A 22,819-nucleotide genomic window follows, 5' to 3' on the forward strand; every position below is an offset into this window, starting at 1 on the left:
AATTGTCTATTGTACTAAATTGAATCGTTTCAGATGTCCATTGAGAAGGGAGAGCAGTGCACCTTGTACGACAACTCCGGCCGCATCAAGTGGCGAGTGAAGAACCAGGAGGGCGTCGAGTCGCCGGTTCCCGGTGTGTGTTTCGCTCTTCAGCCGCCGGATAAGGACGCCTTGGACGCTGCGGAGAGATTGCGACGCCAGTACGACAGGAGCGTCGCGCTGTGGCAGCGCAAGCACCTACGGCTCAGACAGAACATGATCTTCGCGACCATCAAGGTCGTCAAGGACTGGGATCTGCCCGCGTGCCTGGCCATGGGTCAAGACCAACGTATGGTTATCAGGACAGCGTTGAACGAGGACGCCGAGAAGCTGTTCGACGAAGGAGACCCGGCCGATCCTCAACTGAGGCGGCTCAAGAGAGAAATGGCCGACGTGAACAAGTTGTTCGACGAGCTGGAGAAGCGGGCCAGAGCGGAGGAAGAATCCAAGAACGCTGGTCGCATCTTCAACGAGCAGGTGTTGGCCTTGCAGCAGGCGCTGGACGAAGCCGAGAGGATCCTAAACACCCGTATAGCGGCAGCGCTACCCAGAGATCTGGACAGCTTGGAACATCTGGTCCTTCAGCACAAGGACTACGAACAGGGCCTGCGTCGCTTGGCACCCGACCTTGACAGAGTACAGCAGACCTTCCGAGGCATCACCCTGAAGACTCCCGCAATGAGGAATAAGCTGGACGCGGTGACCACCAAGTGGAACCACATCTGGAACATCAGCAATCTCTATGTCGAACGACTCAAGTGCGTCGAGATCCTGCTGTCCAGCCTCGAGGAGAACAACAATGTGATTTCGGAGTTCGAGGTGAAGCTGGCGTCGTTCGACGAGCTGCCCTCCGACATCAAGAGCCTGCAGAACGTGCTGGAAGACCTGCAGGTGCTACAGACGGCCATCTCGCAGCAGCAGTCGGCGATGGACCAGCTGAACGAGGATGCGCACAACACCAGACGCCTCGTCGAGAAGTCCAGGTCCAGTCATCGCGGACCTCACACCGACATGGACAGATTAGACGCGGAGGTGAATCGATTGAACGCGAGGTGGACCAACGTCTGTGGCCAGCTGGTGGACAGAGTCCGCAGCGCCGAAGCTGCCTACAGTCTAGCTCAGCAATTGGAACATGCCTATCGTAACGAGGTAGACTTCGTCGACGAATCGTACGGTAAACTAGAAGTGGAGAACGCGAAGGTAATATTGGATACGCTCTACGTTGATAAAAGCTCGACTCGGATCTATATCATCGACTCGTCATTGGTTCGCAGAACTTGCTGAGCAAGGTGGTGGAACGCGCCCCGGCAATCGAGGCGGTGAACATGACGGGCGGCCGATTGATCCGCGAGGGAAAGGTGAGATGAGACTGCGAACTGGGTGGTAAAGCTCGCGAGCCTTAGGCAGGCCTCTAGCTGGCCTATCTAGGTAGCCTTAGGTAGCCTCTTAGCTTACTGTGTATGAACGCTTGCGTGAATGGGATGTTGCGTGTGTCCGTTCCACGTCTAGAGTAGCTACACAGAACTGTCGCGCGGTTCTTCTCGCGGATGTCCCCGAGTCGCGATCCCCTTTATCTGTCGCGTCCCACCTTCCGTGAAGCCCGCCCCTAGATCCGCGAGGTCACGCTGCGAGGATGCTGATCCATGGGACCATCGTTCGAAACCTCGGCGCTACCGTTGTCACTGTGTCGCCGCTCTATCGCCACGTTGGACACTCCGCAGTCGTCGTCCATCTTTGGGTCTTTCCTCCACGGGCTTTCAGGACTCTCAACGTTGCCGTTTTGGACGCGCCTCGACTCTCCGGCGAGTCTTGATTATTCTTTCCAGGGATCAAGGATGCTCTACGTTCGTTCCTCTCCGCTTTCCGCGGCACGCTCACCGCTTGACCCGCTTGATAACGTAGTCGCTGCAGAACACCCGCTAACGTTAGACCCCCTCGGACTGCAATCCTGGCTTTGAACACCAACCGTACACGATGTCGCTGGAGAACACACCTGCAACACGCCCTGATACTGTCCTCCTAACCGGACGCCACGGTCCACCGTGGCTCGAGCTGCACGCGAACACTTCGTCGTACATTGTACGGGTCGACTCTAAGAGCTAGGACTCCCCGGAGTCTCGGAGCTCCGTGGAGCGACCCTCGGGCTTTTCACTCTCGCTCCCGATCCTCGCGGTCCACGTAACACGAGGCGCTTGTACGCTGACAAAGGTTCGGGCTTGTAGCTTGTCCGGTGTTGTTGGGTAGACCCGGGAAGGCGGCTGCTTAGAACCGCTGAGACGTTCCCGAAGATCTCGGTCAGGGGTTACGCTGACGGTGTAGAAGGGTAGCGACGCACAGGCGAGACCTAATACTTTTATCCTCTAACCGTAACGGGCCTAACCAAAACCCCTAGATCTATGGACAGAGGCTTCGAGCGTTCAAGGAACAGCTGGAAGACCTGTGCCCGTCGCTGGACGCCTCGATCAAGAAACCCAGGAGAGAGTTCACCTCGGCGGTCGAGGACGTCGCCAGGGACCTGGACCATCTCAACAAGAAGTACACCAATCTGGTCAACATACTCCAGGACCGCGTCAGGCAGATGGCCGCCGCACACCCTGAGGACGCGTCTCTTCAGGTGAGCCTTCTTCCTCTTTGTTTCTCGCACGGTCTGGCCAGAGACATTTAGTTACAGTGTTCAGAGCTATCTCTGTAGTTCTGTGAACATGTTATTTAGCTACAGAGTCTTGTTATCTCTACAATTCTCTAGCTACAGCCATCTTGAAATTCTTAGCTATAGTATCCAGCTGTCTCTACAGTTCTGTAGAGACTTTCGCGAGCTACTACAGTAACGCTCATTGTCCACTGTGGAGATTGTCCACTAAATTGAATAATTTGGGAAGAGGAGATACAATTATTCCAGCCTAGCGGCTCGTTTTTATAATTATAGACAATTTATAACTATAAAAGTAAACCGCAAGGCTCGAATAATCGTATCACCTCTTCCCGAAATTAGCCATTTTAGTGGACAATCTGAGCGTCAGTAAGGGAGACATATCTCTGACGGTCCTTAGCCACAGTATCTAGCTAATTCTACAGTTAATCAGCTATCAGCAGCAGCGTCCAGTCGAGTCTAGAGTTCGCCAGCTATCTCATCTGTCCAGATTTCTCGAGCTAATTCGTGTAGCTAGTGCCTCACGTCGAACCAGCGATCCAGGAGAGTTTCATTGAGGAAACTGGATCGTTTATTTGCACACCGGATAACAGCTGTGGTCGCGTAGTTTCGTTCTTCCCGCCTCGGAATCGATACGCGTACTCGCGCACACGGGACACGGCGCGAGAGAGGGGGGAGGAGAAAGCGACGGCGCAGAGCGCGAACCGTTGCAGTTGGCACTCGTCCGGGTTAGGCTAACCGTCTCCGTAGGTGGTGCGCAAACTTGGAGGGCCGGCGGTCTGGTGCCGGCCGCGATTTCTAAGATTCCGTTTGTTATTCCGAGCGAGATGCGCACGGACAGCTGCCTCGGGGTCTCCGGAGGTCCATCGACGATGCCGGGGATCAGGATCGTGCGAAAGGTGCGAGAGGATAGCCCCGTAAAAAACTGGGACGCGTCGGGCTCTCTTTTTCTCGCGGCCTCCCGATCCGGAGCGACCTGGAGGCGATCCTCGGTGACCCGGCGGCCCGGGTGGGGACGGCTCTCCTGTTCGTCACGTGCCAAAGAGCGGTGGGAGCACGTGCGCTGACTTAGTCATCGATTACGTTGGCCTTAATTTTACATGCTGACAGCCGAGGCCGTCGGAATGTTCCATGCTCGAGGAGCGAGCGGACGCGTTGCGTCGCGTCGGCTTTCGCGACCGGCGTTTCTGAATAGAAACGACTCATAATGCGCCGGCGCTTAGACAAACTGTGTGCACTTCGAACGTGCCAGAAATTACACGGACCCTCGTAACGTATACCTCTTCGCGGCATCGATCCTGTCCGGCTCTCGTTGCAACTACGATCGCAATTCCTCCGGCTGCGTTTAGACGCGATTTTTCTCTTTTTCTGCAATTTCTAGGTTATCAAGCGAGTACAAAGTTCTCGGCTCGAGCAAAGTTTTTCATAATTTGATACCTTTCGAGAAGTCTCGCGAGAAAATTGATTGACCAGCGACCAGGACATCGGGCCTCGTTTACAATGAAAATTTGCGCTGTCGTTAACGCGTACGCACGAATAAGTGCGCAGTTTCCTGCAAGTGTGTCTTAACGAGACTGAAAGTTTTTCGACGATCTGCTAAGGAAACGGTTTCCATCGAAAGTTTTTCATCGGTCTACATTCTTTTAGATATAAAAACTCAGAAACAAAATTTTCGTTCTCAAATAATCTCATTACAGATAATCTCATTGGAAGATCACGCAGGCTTTCCGGGTGGTCCGGCGGACCGCCGCGTGGGCGAGGATCGAGGAGGATCGATACCCGCGTAGACGCCGAGACAGATTACACGGCGATCCAGCTTAACGTTGAAGCGATTTCTCGAAGCGTATGGGCATCCCGAGGCTCGCATGTTTACGAGCCGACGTAATAGTCCCGGCCTCTCCGCCTGGTAGTTTCGTGAAAGCGAGCGTAGAGAACGCTGGCTAGCCGGCAAACGAGTCCGCGGCGTTGCTAAAAAAAGACTCTGACTTGGTCGCGTCTCGTTTACGAGTTTACGAGGCTTCTTGCCAACTACGAGGCGAGAGTCAGTCGACACGTTGCACTCCGTACCGATCGAACACGCGAACGCTTGTTTCGCGGGGATCATGGTCTCGCGCGGAGACACGGGAGCGGGACAGCGATTATCGGGAGAGGTTCGCGGAACGTGCGTCTAATCTGTTATTGCCGCAATCGTCGCCGGCCGGTGGACTAACGATGACGATCGACAAGAGGCTCTTCAACGTGGTAATTCATCCGTTGCTCTGCCGCCGCGCTGCTGCTACGTATACAGTAATGTCTCTCTGATTGACGCTCGGATTGTTCACAAAAGTGGACAATTTGGGAAAAGGTGATACGATTATTCGAGCCTCGCGCTTCGTTTTTATAGTCAGAAATTGTCAACAACTATAAAAACGAGTTGCAAGGCTACGAATAATCGTATCTCCTCTTCCCAAATTGTCCATTTTTGTGCGCAATCTGAGCGTCAGTTAGGGAGACATTACTGTACTTCGTCGCGTCTTAGGAAACTGCGAGCTTCGACCATAACCGCTGATTCATTTGATTTTGCAATCTGCGGATATTCAGCGAAATTTAATTACTTTATCCGCTGATCGGCGCGGTCGAATCCGTGATGATTTGTTTTGAGATTTCCATTGTTGAACGCGATAACGAACGCCGCTAATTCGGCGATCTAATCGACGTGTACGATAACATTTCTTCCATTGTTTAAGTATTCGATATATAATCTAGTTCGCCGGGGAATATGTTCTTTTTTTTATCATTTCAGTTTATTTACCGATTAGAGAACATAATTAGTAATTATTAGTTACAACGTGCGAAGTAAAAAGTTGCCAAGCGATTATCCACGCTATTCGAATCATAGAAAAGATAAACAAATTAATAAATTGATCGACACGCTTCGTTCCCAAAGCTGGGATCCACCGGAAGGATCACTGTCAGAGTGAAAATTGTTCACATAATTACACATCTCATTTACCGGATCGAACAAGCCGACACGAGAAGTATAATTGCAGGGGTTTGGGAAAGTCTGAAGCTTCTTGATGGATGTTCCGAGCACTTGAAAAAATTCTCGTCCGCACTCGGTTAATTGAATCGCAGGCTTCTTTACCGTGGCAGGAGATTAAGCCCTCCTTTGATCGGACGCGCCGCTCGCGTGACTGGAAGGTTGTTTCGCGGGATGTGGGACGATTGCCTAAACCGCGAGGATAGCTGCCGTTTCGCGAGGTATTATCCGCGATCGCGTTCTATTTCGCGGATCCAATTAACGGGAAGTTTCAGCGGTTTTAGGGCTAAGGTCGGCCCTCCCTCGGCCTCTCCATCTCTCTCTTTCTCTCTCTCTCTCTCTCCCTTTTTCTCGCTCTAGCGTTCCGCCTCGAGAAAACCGCAACGCCAAGAATCGTTCTCGGCGACTGATCGAGCTGGACGCGTGAAACGCAACACACCTTCGGCCGAGAAGCCGCTTACCAAGTTTGGGCTCTTTCCCAATTCCTTAACGATCGTGTCAGCCAGCGGACACAGCCTTTCTAAATGCGGACTCGCGATAATTGCCGTCTCAAGCTGTTCGTTATCGGGGGAGAATGAACGCCGATGACGAAACGTCGTACACCCACCCCCGTCGAGATGTATCAGCTGCTGGTTCTTTTTGTAAACAGAAATGGTATCCGGCGTTGCGCAATCTGTACTAGTTTCTTCGTCATTTGCATAATTATTCCCACCGTGTACTCTTCGTACGCGTATGAGCTTCGTCGAGACACAGGCGTGTCATCGTCGGGACCTTGTCCAGACGAATTCGTTTCGCCGTGGGCGTTCCCTTGAAAACCACTTCTGCAAGTGTCTTTATGCTAATCAGAGAGTCGCTCGTATTCCCCATATTTTCTAAACTCGAGGGGTAGTTAATGCAGACTGGTTTGGAACTTTGTAATGGACTTCCTCTACTCGTTCACTTGATTTGACGGATCCTTTATGCTAATGGGCCCCACGAGGATCTAGTTTCCCCTCAGTATTATCCTCTTACTAGAAAGTATCTAATGAAAATATGTTTGCAACTTTGCAGCGGGCCCTGCAGGAGCAACGGCCGCTCAGGACGTTCCGCACAGAGTTCAACATTTATGAGAGCAGCAGTTCCGAGGAGCGGTACACCTCGACGACGACGCACTACACGCAATCTCAGTGAGTAGAGGCCGTAAAGCCAGCTCTCATAGACCTTTCTATTCATGTATTTAACAAACAAACTTGTCGCAGGTACAGCCTAGAGCGGCACGAGAGGACCGAAAGGACAGAGAGAACCGAGACAATCGTCTCGGACACGGTGCGACGGTCTAGCTCGCAGGAGGGCAGATCGGTGCACGATGGCACGGCGCTGGATCGCGATGATCTCGACAAAGAGAAGACGGTTCATCGACGGGAAGATGAGGATAAACGGGAGGAGAGAAGCGCGGAGCGGGAGGAGTCTATGTGGTCGAGGGCGAGCAGCGCGAGCGGCGGCAGCGTGCAGTTTAGCGAGATTAGGAGCGTGAAGCGAATAGAAAGGGCGGAGGAGGGTGTAGGTACAGAGCACGTGATCGAGGCTAGGGGTATCGTAGATCCGAGGACGGGTAACGTGTTGACGGTGGGCGAGGCGATCAGCCTTCAGATCTTGGACGTTAGGAGGGGTAGGATAGCGTGCTCACGGGACGGCCGGAAGACGGTCACGATCGAGGAGGCGGCGCGCGAGAAGATAATCGACTCGCGGCTCGCGGATCGTCTTCTTGGCCCGTGCGGCTTCGACGAGGAGGGACGGCCGGTGTCTCTGCTCGAGGCGATCCAGCGGGAGCTCTACGACGCGGAGAAACCGGACGGGACCGGGGACAGAGCGAAGGTAACATACAGTCAGGGGCCCGTTAGCGATGCGAGCCACGCGAGCAATGCGAACGAGGCCTTAGATCCAATTAGCGTAGCCGATGCGATGAGTCCGCGAGTAGGGTCCGCGATGGACCCGCACACAGGGCAGCTCGTCACCGAAGACGGCGAGAGGCTGTCGATCGAGGAGGCGCACGCCAGAGGTTACCTGGCCAAGCTAGACGTCACCGTGACCGTCAAGAGGAGCGCGTTACCCCTTTCCGACGCGATATCCCAGGGCCTGGTCGACGAGACCCTGGGCCGGGTCCTAGACCGCGTCACCGGCGAAAGTTACACGATCGACCAGGCGGTCGAGAAGGGCATCCTGGATCCCACCGCGAGGGAGATAGTCGACGCTAGGAACGACACCAAGGTCACGTTGCCGGAGGCCATGCGTCTCGGCATTGTCAATCCAAAGACCGGCAAGTACATGCACGGCTTGACCCTGGAGAAGCTGTCGCTGAAGGAGGCGCGCAGGAGGAAGCTGATCGCGAAGCCCATGACTCTGAAAGACTGCAGGGACTCGGAGATGATCGACGAGACTGGAAGGATCACCAGTCCGGCGCACAGGACCAAGTTGACCGTCACTGAGGCGATAGAGAGAGGTGTTCTAGATGGAGATAGATTGAATTCTATCGTAGACGCAAGGACAGGCGAGGCTGTCACGCTGTCGGAGGCTTTGAGTCGTGGGTTAATCGATCCGCAGAAGGCTACGTACAGAGACAAGGATGCCGAGTTAGCTCTGTCAGAGGCTGTGGAGAAGGGGCTCGTCACCTCGCTGGCACAGAAAACGATATTCGACGTGGATGGCTTTAGAGACCCTTTGACAGGGGAGTACGTCAGCTTGAACGCTGCTCTGCTAAAGGGTTTGATCAGCTCAAAGGCTGGAGGCAGCTATATCGTGGATCCCAACACTGGAGAGACCGTCTCGCTGGCAGAAGCTGAAGAGCGAGGCTACGTGAGGCCGGAAGTATCCGAGATGTTGAACAGAGGGATAGGAATCATAGAAGAGGGTAAAGAGATCACGCTGCTCGAGGCGGTGTTCTCTGAACTCCTAGATCCCAAGACTGGTCTGCTGTTAGACCCCAGAACTAAGAAGCCAGTGTCCCTAGAAAACTCGATAAAACGGGGCCTGATCTCCTCCGACGGTGCAGCTCTGCTCACAGGCTTGTTGAACGTCACTGTCACCACGCAGACGGTGACGAAGATCAGAGAGGTTCACACGGAAGACATCGAAAGAGGAACCAGAAAGGAAGGCAGTCCTTTCGCGGAGGGAATGGTGCGCGTTCCAATTACTTATGAAGCGAAGAGCAGCGTTCCTAAAGCCATCGGTACTACCACGACTATCATTACTAAAGATAGGGTGATTTCAAGCTCGCAATTGAAGGGAACGACGGTGATCAACATTAGAGACAACTCGATAGAAAGTGTATCCGATGCTGAAGAGAACTCATTGAAACCGTCTTGGTCCAGATCGAGAAAGGACACTGAATCGGATCAAAGTTCGAGCTTCGATTCCACAGTGGACACAGTGAGCAGAGAAGACCGTTCTTCAGCAGAGAGAAGAGTGTTCGAGCTTCCAACGGACGGCTGGTCTCTCGCCGAGGCTATCGAGAGGAAACTATTCGACCCTACCTCGGGCCTATTCATCATCCCTGGAACGGACAGACTGGTCTCGTTCGAGGAGTGCGTCAAGCTAAGAATAATAGACCCGAATTCGAGTTTCGTAATCGACCCGAACAATGGCAGGAAGGTGTCACTGCTGAGGAGCCTGGAGAAGAACATTTTAGACTCCACCGGACACTATTGCGTCCCTGAGAAGATTACCATGAAGGAAGCCATCGAGAAAGGCTTCGTCATTTTCGAGGACAAACATACCGAAATCGAGAACTCGCAGAGGCTGTTGAGGATCACCAAACTCTCCGGAGAACCGGATAAGTTGGAGTTGTCTAGACAAGATGACCCGTCGAGGCCGCTGGAGATCAAGATCAACGAAGCTAGCCACGCGATACCGGATCCTGTTAGAGTCTCGAAGGGTCTGATCTACGATCCAAGCACCGCTCTAGTCATATCTACCGAAACTGGAAGGTCCAGCGAGCTCTTGTCTGCGCTTTTCGAGGGCACTCTGCCGGCCGAGGTGGTAGTCGTGAAAGACCCGGTCTCAGGAAAGGATGTGGGCATAGTGGAGGCCATCGAGCGAGGTATAGTGGACGCGAAGACGACCGAGTACAAGCTCGACGAGAACAGGAAGATATCTCTGCTGGACGCGGCCAAGTTCGGCGTAGTCTCCGTGCTCGGTTCACCGTTGGTTCCAGTAACAGCCTCGTCTCCAACAATGGCGTTCTCAGACTTCCAGAAGGCCGAAATCGAGATGATCGCCGGAGAAGAAACGTCGTATGCCGAACCTGAAGAGACACCAGGTAAACCAACCACTTCTACTTCCGTTTCCGAGCTGGACTCGGCGATCGGGACCGGATCGATGATAGATTCTGTGATCGATTCTTCGCCCACAGCAGCGACCAGCGAAGAGCACTCTGTATCGAGGACAGAGGGTGATGCTGAAGAAGACTTAAAGGCAAAGAAATACGAGCCGAAATACAAAGTGACTGTTGGCAAAGCGGTGGTGACGGATTTGGACGGTGCAGCGAAACCTATAGTGCTTCAGAAGATGAGAAAGAGGGTGGTGAAGACCAAGGAGGCTCTGGAGAGTGGCCTAATCGACGCAGAAACTGCAGAGATCTTCGCAGAGAACATGGGCGTGGAAGATGGAGCGCCTGTGAGTCTGTCGGCAGCGATCAAGAGCAAGAAAATCGACGCATCGTCCGGGAAGATTCTCGACCCTCAAAGAGGAGACGTCCTCAGCATCGGAGAGGCTGTTGAACGCGGGATCTTGGACCCCGAAAGCGCAGACGTCCTTGTGCCTCTAGCGAAGAGCCTCTCCATCCCCGGACTGTACAAACAGGGTCTCCTGGACCCTGAGGATGGCAAGGTTGTTCACCCAGAGACAGGTGCGCGGTTGACCCTGAGAGAAGCCATCCTCTGCGAGATCGTAGATCCTCTGTCCCAGCTGACCTGCTCAGATGGTCGCACGGATACCCTCCGCAACGCTATAAACTGTAACTTAGTCGACCCTGAAAAATCTTTGATAAAGACCAGCGGTGGTGACAGCGTGAGCTTGATGAAGGCCGTTGAGAGCAATGTGTTCGATGACTTTGAGAAGAGTGAGCAGCATATCCCACCTGCTGGGATGACGTTCGCTGTGGCCTTGGAAAGAGGACTCATCGATGCAAGTGGAACTCAGATCAAGCACCCGCTAACGGAGGAACGTCTACTTCTAGAGGACGCTATCAAGGGTAACTTCATCATGTCTTTGCCTGGTCCTGTGGCCTCCGACAGTATGGAGGTGACCAAAGCCCTGGAGGCTGGCCTGATCGACAGGGAGAAGGGAGTTTTCGTTCATCCAACAACTGGAACCCCGGTACCTATATACGAAGCCATTGAGTCAGGTCTGCTGGTCGTAAAACCGCCGACCACTGTCACTACAACTACCACCAGTGGCATCACTGAGACCGTCACCTCTTATCACACGGTGACCACCAAGACCTTGGGAATTCTGTCTGGCTATGAGCTGGTGAACGCCGCGGAAATACGGAACACAGAGACCGGGGAGAAGATCAGCATAGAGGAAGCTAGAAGCAGAGGCATCGTCAGAGATGAGTCTGAGCGACGAGAGGAGTTCACTACCAAAGATATCAAAATGACTTTCGACGACGCCTTGAAGAACGGTCTTGTAGACGTCGCAGCTGGTACCTACACAGATCCTTCGACAGGTGTTGCTATGCCTATCCAAGACGCCATTGAGAACGGTCTTCTGGATATTCCGACGGACAAGTTGGACACAACTGCAGCCATTGAGAAAATTGAAAGTGTCTATGATGAGAATGCTGGTAGGTTTGTGGATCCTGAAACCAAGAAGGCCTATACGCTTACCGAAGCGATGGAGACAGGACTGGTGGATCCTAACACTGTGGTTTACGATGCCAGGACAGCAGAGGCTGTGACCACCAAGGAGGCAGTTGCCAGGGGTATCATAGACCCTGCTACAGGGAAGATGAAGGACACAGAGGGTCGCGGAGGCGTCAACCTGGCACAGGCCGCGAAGTTTGGGCTGTTGGCAGTGGTAGCTGCGCCCGTCATTGCTGGAAAAGCGGTGTACGATGCCGTCAAGGATGCTGCTGCTAGCAAAGACAAAGACAAAGAGTCTGACAAGCCTAGAGAACAAAGTAGAACCTTGTCACGTCCGATGGAAGAGCAGAAGAGTTTGTCAGCTGGATTAGATAAGCAATCAGCAGTGCCTGGTGATCAAAAGGCTGAGTCACCGTCAGAAAAACCCATCAAAGAAAAGGAACAAGTTGAGAGGAAGCCGGTAATGGAACAATCAGAGAAATCTGAGGATTCGAAGCAACAGATTGAGTCCAAAGAAGCTGAAGTACCCTCGGTGACAGAAACCGACACGCCCTTGATGACAGAAAGTCGAAAGACGGAGATGGAAGAGACTTTGAAGGGTACAGTCACGATAGAAGACGTATCAGAGATACAAGTGCAAAAAATAGAGGAATTACAGACTCAGCAAAAGAGTCGGGATGTTTCGGCAGAGGATTCAATGCCACAGGCGAAGGAAAAGATCACACAGCCACTTGTTGAAGAAGAGAAGTTTGAGAAAAAGATGGAGAACCAGCACAGGGAAGAGAAAAGACTTGAGAACTTATCAAAGACAGAAGACGGAGAAGTATTAGAAAAGCAATCGGAAGCTGCAGTACCTAAAGAATTCAAAGAACTTAAAGAACTTATAGAACCTAAAGAACTTACGGAACCTAAAGAACTTACGGAACCTAAAGAACTTACGGAACCTAAAGAACTTAAAGGACCTAAAGAACTTATGGAACCTAAAGAACTTAAAGAATCTGAAGAACTTAAGGAACCTAAAGAACTTAAAGAATCTGAAGAACTTAAGGAACCTAAAGAACTTAAGGATTCTAAAGAATTTAAAGATCCTAAAGAACTTAAAGAATCTAAAGAACTGAAGGAACCTAAAGAATTTAAGGAATCTAAAGAACTTAAAAAACCTGAAGAACTTAAAGAATCTAAAATACCTAAAGAATTTAAAGAATCTGAAAAATTTGAAGAATTGGAAGAACCTGGCGAACTTGAAGAACTTAAAGAATCTAAAATACCTACAGAATCTAAAGAATCTGAAAAACTTGAAGAATTGGAAGAACCTGGCATACTTAAAGAATTTAAAGAATCTGAAAAACTTGAAGAACTGGAAGAACCTGAAGACTTTGAAGAACAGGAGAACGACCAGGACCAAAAGGAGCCTGTGAGAGGAAGGAGATTCCTGATCGAAGTTAGTCCCAACTTAACAGCCAAGGACCTGGTCGCCCGAGGAGCCTACGACCCAGAGAAAGAGAAGTTCATGGACCCAGAGACAGGAGACATAGTCCCTTTCAACGACCTTGTGATCCATCTGGGCATGCTGGACCCATATCGCGTGATAGTGAAAGATCTATCCGCAGATACGTACGTTCCTCTACGCGAAGCAATCTTGAAGCCACTGGTGGACAGGAATCTGGGCTACATGGTGGACCCGAAGACAGGCAAGAAGATTCCGTTCTTCGAGGCTGTGAAGCTGGGTCTGATAAAGCAGGTGGAGCCTTCCGAGGCTGTCGTACCTGCTGGTCAGGAGTGTCTGACCTTCCGGGAGGCTGTGGAGGAAGCACTATTCGACCCTGAGACCTGTGAAGTCCGGGATCCTGCTTCCAACAGAATGCTGAAGTTGGACGAAGCGATAGAGTCAGGCTTGATCGACTGCAGCTCTATCTGTGTCAGAGATCCGGTCAGCGACGAGGTGCAAACTCTTCAGGAAGTGCTAGAGTCTGGCGGAAAGGTGGATCTAGAAGACGCCTTTGCCAAAGGGTTGATAGCTCCCAAGTCTCGCAAGCCAATCTCTCTGGAAGCCGCCATAAGAAGGGGCCTGTATTCCGAGGCCAGCGGTAAGATCCTAGACACGTTAACCGAGCAGGAAATAGATGTCGAAGAAAGTGTCCGCAGAGGATTGATAGACGCGTTCATCAGCGAGTGCGAGGACACAAAGGCCGGGACATTCTTGTCCCTGGAAGATGCTCTGGGCGAGTCGAAGCTGCTGAATCCCAGCACAGGTCGTCTACGGGACACCAAGACAGGAGAATTGCTGCCTCTAAACGTAGCCTTGAAGAAAGGCATCATAGCCACCACAAGATTCGTTCCCTCGTTGATCGACGCCATCGTTCAGGAGTACTATTGTCCGACAACTGGCCTGGTCGCTAATCCCACGACAGGAGAAGAGACTACGCTGAAAGAGGCTCTAGAGACCGGCTATGTCGACGGAGAAACGACAGTGGTCAGAGACGACCGCAACGACAGAGTCCTATCCCTGCAGGAGGCAGAGGACAACCAGTTGATCGACCTTGAGAAGGGTATCTTGATCTCGCCGCATCCGATGACGCTGGACGTCGCTCATGAGAAAGGCTTCATCCTCAGCACCGTGAAACCGTGGTCTCTACAGGAAGCCTTGGCTCATCAGTCTTATGACCCTGAGAAAGGCACCTTCGACATAGATGGAGAGAGTTACACTCTTGAGAAGGCGCTGGAGTTGGGTCTCATCGCCAGAGACAGTCCCTCGGTGAAGGATCCGAAGAACAGCGACATCATCTCTCTTGGCGAAGCCATCAAGCAGGGTCTGATAGACCCTAAGACAGGTACAGCTATCGATCCAACCACCAGTACTCCATTGTCCTTGACAGATGCCCTAGATCGGGGACTCATCGTGCCAGCCAAGAGGAAGATCTCCCTCCCGGAGGCGGTGTTCAAGGGCCTTTATGAACCTACCACCGGACGCTTCATCGTTCCTGAGACCAGAGAGAAGCTGCCCACTGACCGGGCCATCAAGGCAGGCGTGATAGATCCCAGCACCGCCGTGGTAGTCCGCCAGGCTGATGGCAAGGCTATCACCTTCGACAAGGCCATCAAGGAGCTAATCGTCGACCCGAAAACCGGCACGGTGACCAACGAGAAAGGAAGACGACTGGACTTCCGGGAGGCGTTGGAGCACGGTTTGCTCCTCGAGGCGAGAAGACCGATGACCTTCAGCGAGGCCATCTCCAAAGGGATCCTCGATGAAAGGACCAACATGTTCCTCGATCCTCAGTCCGGCGTTTATCTGAGTCTGCTCGAGGCGATCCGGAGGAACCTGATCGACGCGGACTCCGTGACCGTGAAGGATGGCAGAAGCGGCTTCAGAGAGAGAATATCGCTGATGGAGGCCATCAAGACCGGCTACGTCGATGGTCTGAGCGGCAAGGTGAACGTTACCGCTGACTCCGACATGTCCTTGCAGGAGGCCTTCCAGGCTGGCTTGATAGTGGACCACAGAGCAGCAGTGTCCCTGCAGAGAGCGATCCACCAAGGTCTTTACGACGATCATACCGGCAAGATCACAGACCCCAGCACTGGAAGATCGGTGACCTTGCACGAGGCCATGAGGAACTGCCTGGTCAGTCCAACGTTACCCTGCTACTGGGACAAGAGAGCCGACAGGCTGCTCTCGTTGGCCGAGACCTGCAGAGCTGGAGTGATAGACAGACGATCCGGCATGTTCAAGGAGCCTGGAGCCAACAGGACAGTGTCCCTCAGCCTGGCCCTGCAGCTGGGCCTGATAGTCGACATCGAGACGACGGAGTTCAGTCTGCACCAAGCGATCACGATGAACACCTACGAGCCAACCACCGGCAAGTTCGTGCACCCCTCGACCAACAGGAAGCTGACCTTGTCGGAGGCCTGTCGGTCGGAGCTGATCGACCCCGTAGCCTCGATCGTCAGAGACGTTAGAACGGACAAGTACGTATCGCTGACCGACGCGATCTCGTCGGGCGCGATCGACGACACCCGTGGCACCTACAACGCCATTTCAGAGAAGCCTATAGATCTGAAGGAGGCCCTGAAGAAGGGACACATCGTGCCCTCGAAGTTGCCGCTCAGCATAGAGGAAGCGGTGGTCAGCGATCTCTATCGTTCGCAGACCGGGCTGTTCGTGGATCCTCGCAGCAACGAAACCCTAGATCTGATCCGTGCCTTTGACGCTGCTCTTCTAGATCCCGACACCACCGCCCTGAAGGACGCCACCACTGGCCAGATCACGCCTATCTCTGTCGGCATCGAGACAGGAGCCATAGACGTGCCCCATGGCCGTGTCCTCGACTCAAAAACGAGACGCGCGTACCCCATAGACGTGGCCTTGGAGCGAGGCCTTCTGGTCACCCTGGAGAAGCCCTTGACGCACCAGCCTAGACGAAGCTTGACCCGCAAGGACGAGCCCAAGCGAGAGTACTCCCTCCAAGAGGCGATCGAGAGTCGCTTGATAGATCCTGAAACTGCCGTAGCCAGAGACCCGAAGAGCGGCAGGTTCGTCACCGCGAACACTGCTCTGGCGGACGGCGTCTTAGACCCAGCCAGCAAAGGGATCATCGAATCGATTTCGCCGAAGACACCCGACGGCAAGCCCGCGCCTCGATTCGTCAAGTTTGGAGACGTAGAGGTGTTCCTGACGAAGCCTCTGACCTTCGAGGAGGCCCTGGAGAGTGGCTCGTTGTCCGTGGAAACTGGGAAACTGACCGACCCGAGAACGAGCGAGCTAGTGACGTTGAAGGAGGCCGTAGGCCTCGGGATCGTTGACTCCGACTCCGCGTTGATCAAAGACACGAAGAAGAAGAAGCTGGTTAAACTGGCCGAGGGCATCAGGAAGGGCCTGATGGACGCTGACAAAGGGAACGTGCTAGAGACGATGAGCTCTCGGTTGTACCCTTTGGCAAGGGCCCTCGACGAGGAGCTCCTGATCACGCCGAAACGAGGCCTGTCCTTCATCGAGACCCTGCAGTTCGGACTGTACGACCCGGTGTCAGGCACCTTCGAAGACCCGTTCCGCGTCGCGTCCGCCCTAGATCGTAAACCGGCCACGCTGACCGAGGCGATCGAGGCCGGCTCGATTGATCCGTCCAGCACCGTGATCAAAGAACCCGGGACCGGTAAAGTCGTTAGTTTGTTAGAGGCGATTAGCACCGGGATAGTAGACCCCGTAGAGGGCAGGCTACGCGGAGACCCATCGGGAAAGAGGCTTGACTTCGCGAAAGCCCTGGACCAGGGTTATATTCTCACCGCAGAAGCTAGGGTAAGTGGCACTCTTTCTAGCCTCTTCTTCTTCTTCTTCTTCTTCTTCTGCTTCTCTTTTTTCTTCTCCCTCTTCTACTACTTCTCTGTCTTCTGTCTATCTCTGTCTCTGTCTCTGTTTCTGTCTCATGCACTCCGTCGTTCTACGACGCTTTTTAGATTGGTGCACATGAAATGCTACCCTTTTTTGATTTCCGTCGCTTCGCGACCCCTCTGTCGCGTACCTCTGTGTATTATTAATCCTTTGCACAATTTAATGATGCAACAATTACTTTGGAACGTGACATAACAATTTCTAGCGGTGCCTCAGAATCACCGTGCAAAGAGTTAACGCTTTGACTGCCACGCCGATCACTTAAACAATTTCATAGAATTGAATTATTTCATTTAATCGAATAATAATTGAAGAATTAGTTTTTTTTTTCTTTCGACGACGACGATCCACGTATTCGACGTTTTTACGTTCTGGGATCCTAAGAAAATTGGGAAGACCAACGTGCGAATAAATTAGAATGAACAGAAAGAATGACAGTCGAAGCGTTTTAAGAGAACTAATAAAAACGCTTGACGAAGAAACAGAGGGGCGCAAAGTCGAAGGGAGTAGTACCCCCGTGAACATCCTTGATTTTTACGAATAGGCTTGTTGGACTGTCCTAGAGGTTTCGAATCACTGCCATATTTAACAATATTTTTAGACCAGTAGTTTAGCACACGGTACCGTGGAAGTAGTAATGCATTCGAATTCGAACACTCCTAATTTTTGGAATTTCTCATAACAATAAAATCATGCACGCCCCGCCCATTTCGTGAGCACCAACCCCCCCCCCCCCCCCCCCACCGAGTCACTCGAGTATACCTTTAAGTCGCTCACCCTTTTCCCACCAGTTTTCTCTACATTCCACTAACACGCTCTCGTTTCATTTTCTCTTAATTCTCACCAGACTCTAATCCTTGAATTTTCTTCTAATTTTTAACCGCTTGCCAAAGGGTTATGGATCGTTATTGTACGCTTACCGATGCATCCTGTCGCCTATCGCTCTACGTGTGCGACGATAGCCGACCGATAGTGTCTCTCGCGACTGTCTCACATCTGTCACTACCGAGCGACGCTTGCCGGTAGCCTGTCAGCCGGCGCTATCAAGCAGAGATATATATCGTAGCCAAATAAAGAACGCATCGATTCTGTAATCATCGTCACCGTCATCGTCGACCGGCATCGGATGATGTATCCTGCATGGATAACTATCGAACGCGTCCTAACGTTAGCCAGCGATCGAAACGCTGCATGGGGGACATGTAGATCGCAAGGGATCCAGGATCAATCCATTTTCACTCTCTCTCTCTCTCTCTCTCTCTCTCTCTCTCTCTCTCTCTCTCTCTCTCTCTTTCTTTCTCTCTTTCAACATATTTCACTCTCCCGATCGCTCTTACTCTATCACTCGCGCAGCTCATTCACACCTCGTCACGTAACAGGGGGCTAATACTTCTCATTAACGACTGTCACTAATCACCGGTTCACCGACCGAGCCCGCGGGAAACCGTGACCGATCGTTCGATCGTTCGTTTGCTGACAACTATTCGCGGTTCACTAAACTTCGTCCAACGTTTGTCGCCTGATCGCATCGGCAATGCTAACTCGATCATAGTGTTAATAATAACGTTTGTTGTAATGTGCACGTTGGCTCGATGGACGGCCCGTGCGCTCCTTTCGATCCACTTTAACGCTACACCTATCCCTACGTTATCACGTGGTCTCTGTTAAGAAACCGCAGTCGGTCTTGTCGCGTTCTTCTAAAGCAACAGTTAGTTAGTCACTGTTTTACTGCTCGGTAGGTGTAGCGTTAACGAAGGCACTTCGAAAGCGGAGCACGGAGACGCGTCGGAAGGAGATAATATATTATTAATTAATTAACGCGCGTCGCGAGTGGACCGTGGCGGAATCAGATTCGTCGACGAATCGATTAGTTGAAAGTCGCGGTCTACTCGCGGCGGTCTGTTGTACCACACGGATGTAACGATTTCGATCGAATCGACAGCGACTAGTCGTGGCCACGTGTTACGCTTCGGGCTGCCATAATCAACGCCGACAGTCACACCCGACTACTCACACCCTCCCCGAATTAATCGCCACACATAACCGAATCGACAGAGTCATTCGAATGATCACGGGACGGCCGGAGAATGCATTCGCAATGTTTGTTTTTATCACTGAAAGTTTTCTCATTTTTTTCAGGTGTTTCCTTAATCCTCCTTCTAGATCCTCGTTTTGTTCGTTCTAGCACCAGAGTTTTCTAGGAAATGTCTCGGAGCATCCCCGCAAAATATTCGCGCGAAACCACCACACCCTCCGCACATATATACAACCAAAAATTAATCCCATTGAACAGAAAACCACCAACACCGTATTTATACTCTTGCTCGTCATATTCTCGTCAGTCTCACGTTGTTTCCGATTCTCACAGTCGCTCCATCTATTCTGTGTCGTCTGGCTCGCGCGATCTTATCGTATCGTTTTGTTGTTGTTCTTGTTGTTGTTGTTTCTTTTCAGTAATTGTTACCTATGCTTGCAGACACGCGTCTAAATTGACGAGAACGCGGCTTCCGTTCAGTTCCATCGTTCGCTTGCCGACTGCATATAAGAACAAAACCACGTACGGGACGAGTATGCAGTCCGATTACTCGCTGCCAAATCAATCAATCAATCAATCAGATTACCTGTTTTATATATTGGGCTCTTCTAAAACCTGTGTTTTTTGTTGTTTCTTGTTTTATTTGAATTTAATCGAATTTAACCGATTCTACGTATATTTATATCTGTATTATACACCAAGTATTATACATATAAATAACGTACTATTGCGTTCTACACGTTCCAAACAGTGTGTGTGTATGTGTTTTGCATGCGTGAGATACGTTTATATAAGCTTACCATTGTTGACTTTTACCCCCCCCCCCCCCTACACCCCCATTTATGCGACTTGTATTTTTGATAATCATTTTGCAGAGCAGCCGACCCGTCGGTAAGGGGTCGGTCTACCTTTCTTCCTTTTCGAGTACGTTCTAAGACAGCACGTTAGCGATTTAAGTTCTGTTCGATCATCGCGCGTACCCTTGGGTCGCTACCGATCGGGTATCAATCAACTGTTCTCTGTTGCAAATCATAGCAAGCGGTCGAGGAGAAGTACAAGTTGTGCGACGAGACCTCTTCGAAGCTGCTGCAATGGATAGCTGAGGTCGAGGACAAGCTGGCCGGCCAGGACAACGTCAAAGAGGACGTTGACCAGCTCAGGGCACAGATCAACGCGATGAAGGTCAGTGGAATCCTTCTAAAAAAAAGAACGTCCTTTTGCACGTCGCCGTCTAACAGCAATTATACGTTTTTAGGACATCAAAGAGGACCTCGAGGCCCACGCCAGACCAGTCTCCTCCTGCCTCGATCAGATTCGTCAGGTGGTGCTCACCGGTAGCAACGTTTTGTCCAGCGAGGAAGTGTCCACCTTGGAGAAGAACGGTCGGTCCTTGAAGACCAGGTTCGACAGAGCCACGGACCGCGCCGAGAGAATGGTCAGGCGGCTGATGGCTGCCAGGCAAGAGCTGGTCAAGTTCCAGTGAGCATCGTCTTTCAGACATCTTTCCTCCTATTCGTTTTATTTGATTTTTGTTTCCTAATTATTCTCTTGCACGTAGGAATGAGCTGTCGACCTTCTCCCTCTGGCTGGACAACGCCAGACGGATACTGGAAGAGAAAGAGCATTCTCTGTCGGACCTGAACAGACTGAGCAGCAGCACCGATGCGACTAGAGACTTCATCAGCGATGTGATAGCCCATCAGGCCGATCTTCGGTTCATCACGATGGCTGCGCAGAAGTTCGTTGACGAGAGCAAAGAGTTCTTGCTTGTCCTGAACGAATTCCGCACCAGTTTGCCCCAGAGACTGCCGCACAAGGAGCTCATCTCGAGCCAGGACTCTCCTGTACGCGGCGAGGTGTCGGTCGTCACTAATCTGTACAAAGATCTATTGAGCAGGGCCAATCTGCTGTCCGATAGACTCTCTGGAGTTGGAGGAAGGCAAAGAGATTACCGTGAATCTTTGGAGAAAGCTAGAAGGTGGCTGAAGGAGGTCGAACCCAAGGTCCACAGAGCCATTTCCGAGGCAATCGCCGCCGAGCCTAAACAAGTGGAAGAACAGCTGAGTAAAGCCAAGGCGTTGAACAACGAAATGCTCGCCAATGAACGCTTGGTAGAGAACGTGAAGGCCTCTGTGGACGCTTTGCTGAGGTCTCTGGATGGACAGCTAACGCCTAAAGAAGTCGACGAACTGGAGGAACCTGCCAGAGCTCTGGAGGACAAGTACAGACAACTGACGAACGCGATTGCTGAGAAGTGTCAGGAACTGGACGCGGCTCTGGTACGCAGTCAAGGTGTTCAGGACGCTTTGCAGAGTCTGGTGCAATGGCTGAATAGCATCGAGAGTCAATTTAAGCAAGTATCTCAAAACATTATTAGCTGTCGAGATTTTTTATACGAACAGGACCACTAAAGAATGCTTATTTTTTGCAGGAACATCCAACGACCAGCGAGCTTGCTGAAGGAACGACTCGAGGAGCAGCAGAAAGACCAACGTCTGCTGCAGGCTGATCTGGACAGTCATCGCCTGAGCGTGGAAGCTGTGGCGACCAGCGCGACGGATCTCCTGACGAATTCTAGCAATGCTAAGATCGCTAAGCATATAGAGGGCAAGCTGAACGACGTGCAGTCCAGGTTCGAGAAGCTGATGGACAAGTCGCTGCGCAGAGGCGAGTTCCTCGACGAGATCGCGCAAGCCCTCGGAGACTTCTTAGTAGAGACGACTAAATTCGAGAGTTGGTATTCTCACATGATCGAAGCCCTCGAGTCAAGAGATCTGAGTAAGTTAGACGTCGCCGAGTATGACACCAAGATGGCGAATCTAATGGACAAGCGAGAGGACCAGCGATCCAACTTCGAGGATCTGATCCGTAATGGCAAGAGTCTGATTGCGAAGAAGGACGTAACGGATGTTGCACCAATCAGAGACAAGATCAAGGCTCTGGAGACGCAGTGGAAGGAGGTGAACAACCTGATCGACGAGAAACAACGTCTCAGCAAGTCCAGAGCAGAGCAACTGTCCGCTTACGAGAAACTGAGGGATCAGGTAATCGATTGGCTGACCAGGACTGAGAACAAGGTACAAATGTTGGAACCTGTGGCCGTCGACCTTGAGAAGCTGAAGCGACAGGTCGACGAGCTGAAACCTATCCAAAAGGAATACCGCGATTACGGCAACACCGTGGACAAGGTCAACGACCTCGGTATCGCCTACGATGGCTTGCTGAAGGAGCGCACTGAGAGTCCAACTCGCAGACGTGGAAGCACTAGTCCAACAAAGAGGCCAGGTACGTTTTGGTCGTTTCTCTGGTCCCTGGATCGTTGCCACCATTGCCAGTCGCTTGGTAGTCATAACACTTTGAGCCTAATGCATCATCTCGGCACGCACATCAAGGTCTCGATTTCACGCACATTCACTTTCGTTTCATTTCTTAAACTAAACTGGACTGAAGCTGACAATGGCCCCCTATACACCACCTCCTTCGCGATAATCTCGCAGCGCCATCACTGTCATCGCTCACCACACACACCATTTTTTTTTGTAGTACGCCGAATGTCACAAGACGGTCGCTCACCATCTCCCGCTAAATTGTATGCTGCTCAAAGTCCGGTCTCTCCAGGTGGTAGCAGCGGGTTCAGTAGCCGTCGCTCCAGCCAAGACGGCTTCCATTTGGAGGACCTGTCGCCTGTCCAGCAACAGCTCTCCGAGATCAACAACAGATACGGGTTGCTGGGAGTTCGGTTGACCGACCGGCAAACCGAGATGGACAACATCAGGGAGGAGCTGCGGAGGCACGTGGACAACTTGAAGACACTGTCTCAGTTCCTGGAGAAGGTGAGCATCATCTA

At 51.9% G+C, this 22,819-nt stretch overlaps 1 protein-coding gene across 47 annotated transcripts in view; it reads left to right on the top strand.

Annotated features, from left to right (window-relative positions):
* The window catches only part of shot (dystonin-like protein short stop), a 107,147-nt gene that overhangs the window by 58,042 nt on the left and 26,286 nt on the right, over positions 1–22,819 (top strand). For 36 of the 47 annotated variants that reach the window (XR_013032615.1, XM_076518385.1, XM_076518389.1 and 33 more), the window contains 10 exons: positions 34–1,239; positions 1,314–1,397; positions 2,432–2,653; positions 6,759–6,874; positions 6,947–16,844; positions 20,008–20,154; positions 20,228–20,451; positions 20,531–21,325; positions 21,404–22,257; positions 22,516–22,805. Coding sequence is in view for 46 of the 47 variants with exons in the window: in XM_076518385.1 (XP_076374500.1) it covers positions 34–1,239; positions 1,314–1,397; positions 2,432–2,653; positions 6,759–6,874; positions 6,947–16,844; positions 20,008–20,154; positions 20,228–20,451; positions 20,531–21,325; positions 21,404–22,257; positions 22,516–22,805 (13,836 nt within the window). In the remaining variant the exon portion in view is untranslated. Of the gene's footprint in view, positions 1–33; positions 1,240–1,313; positions 1,398–2,431; positions 2,654–3,428; positions 3,589–4,720; positions 4,931–6,758; positions 6,875–6,946; positions 16,845–20,007; positions 20,155–20,227; positions 20,452–20,530; positions 21,326–21,403; positions 22,258–22,515; positions 22,806–22,819 lie in introns of those variants that run through there. The other 11 variants (XM_076518407.1, XM_076518408.1, XM_076518409.1 and 8 more) reach the window with 6 other exon arrangements.

Source organism: Megalopta genalis, chromosome 2 (assembly GCF_051020955.1).
Source record: "Megalopta genalis isolate 19385.01 chromosome 2, iyMegGena1_principal, whole genome shotgun sequence".
NCBI classification, from domain to species: domain Eukaryota; kingdom Metazoa; phylum Arthropoda; class Insecta; order Hymenoptera; family Halictidae; genus Megalopta; species Megalopta genalis.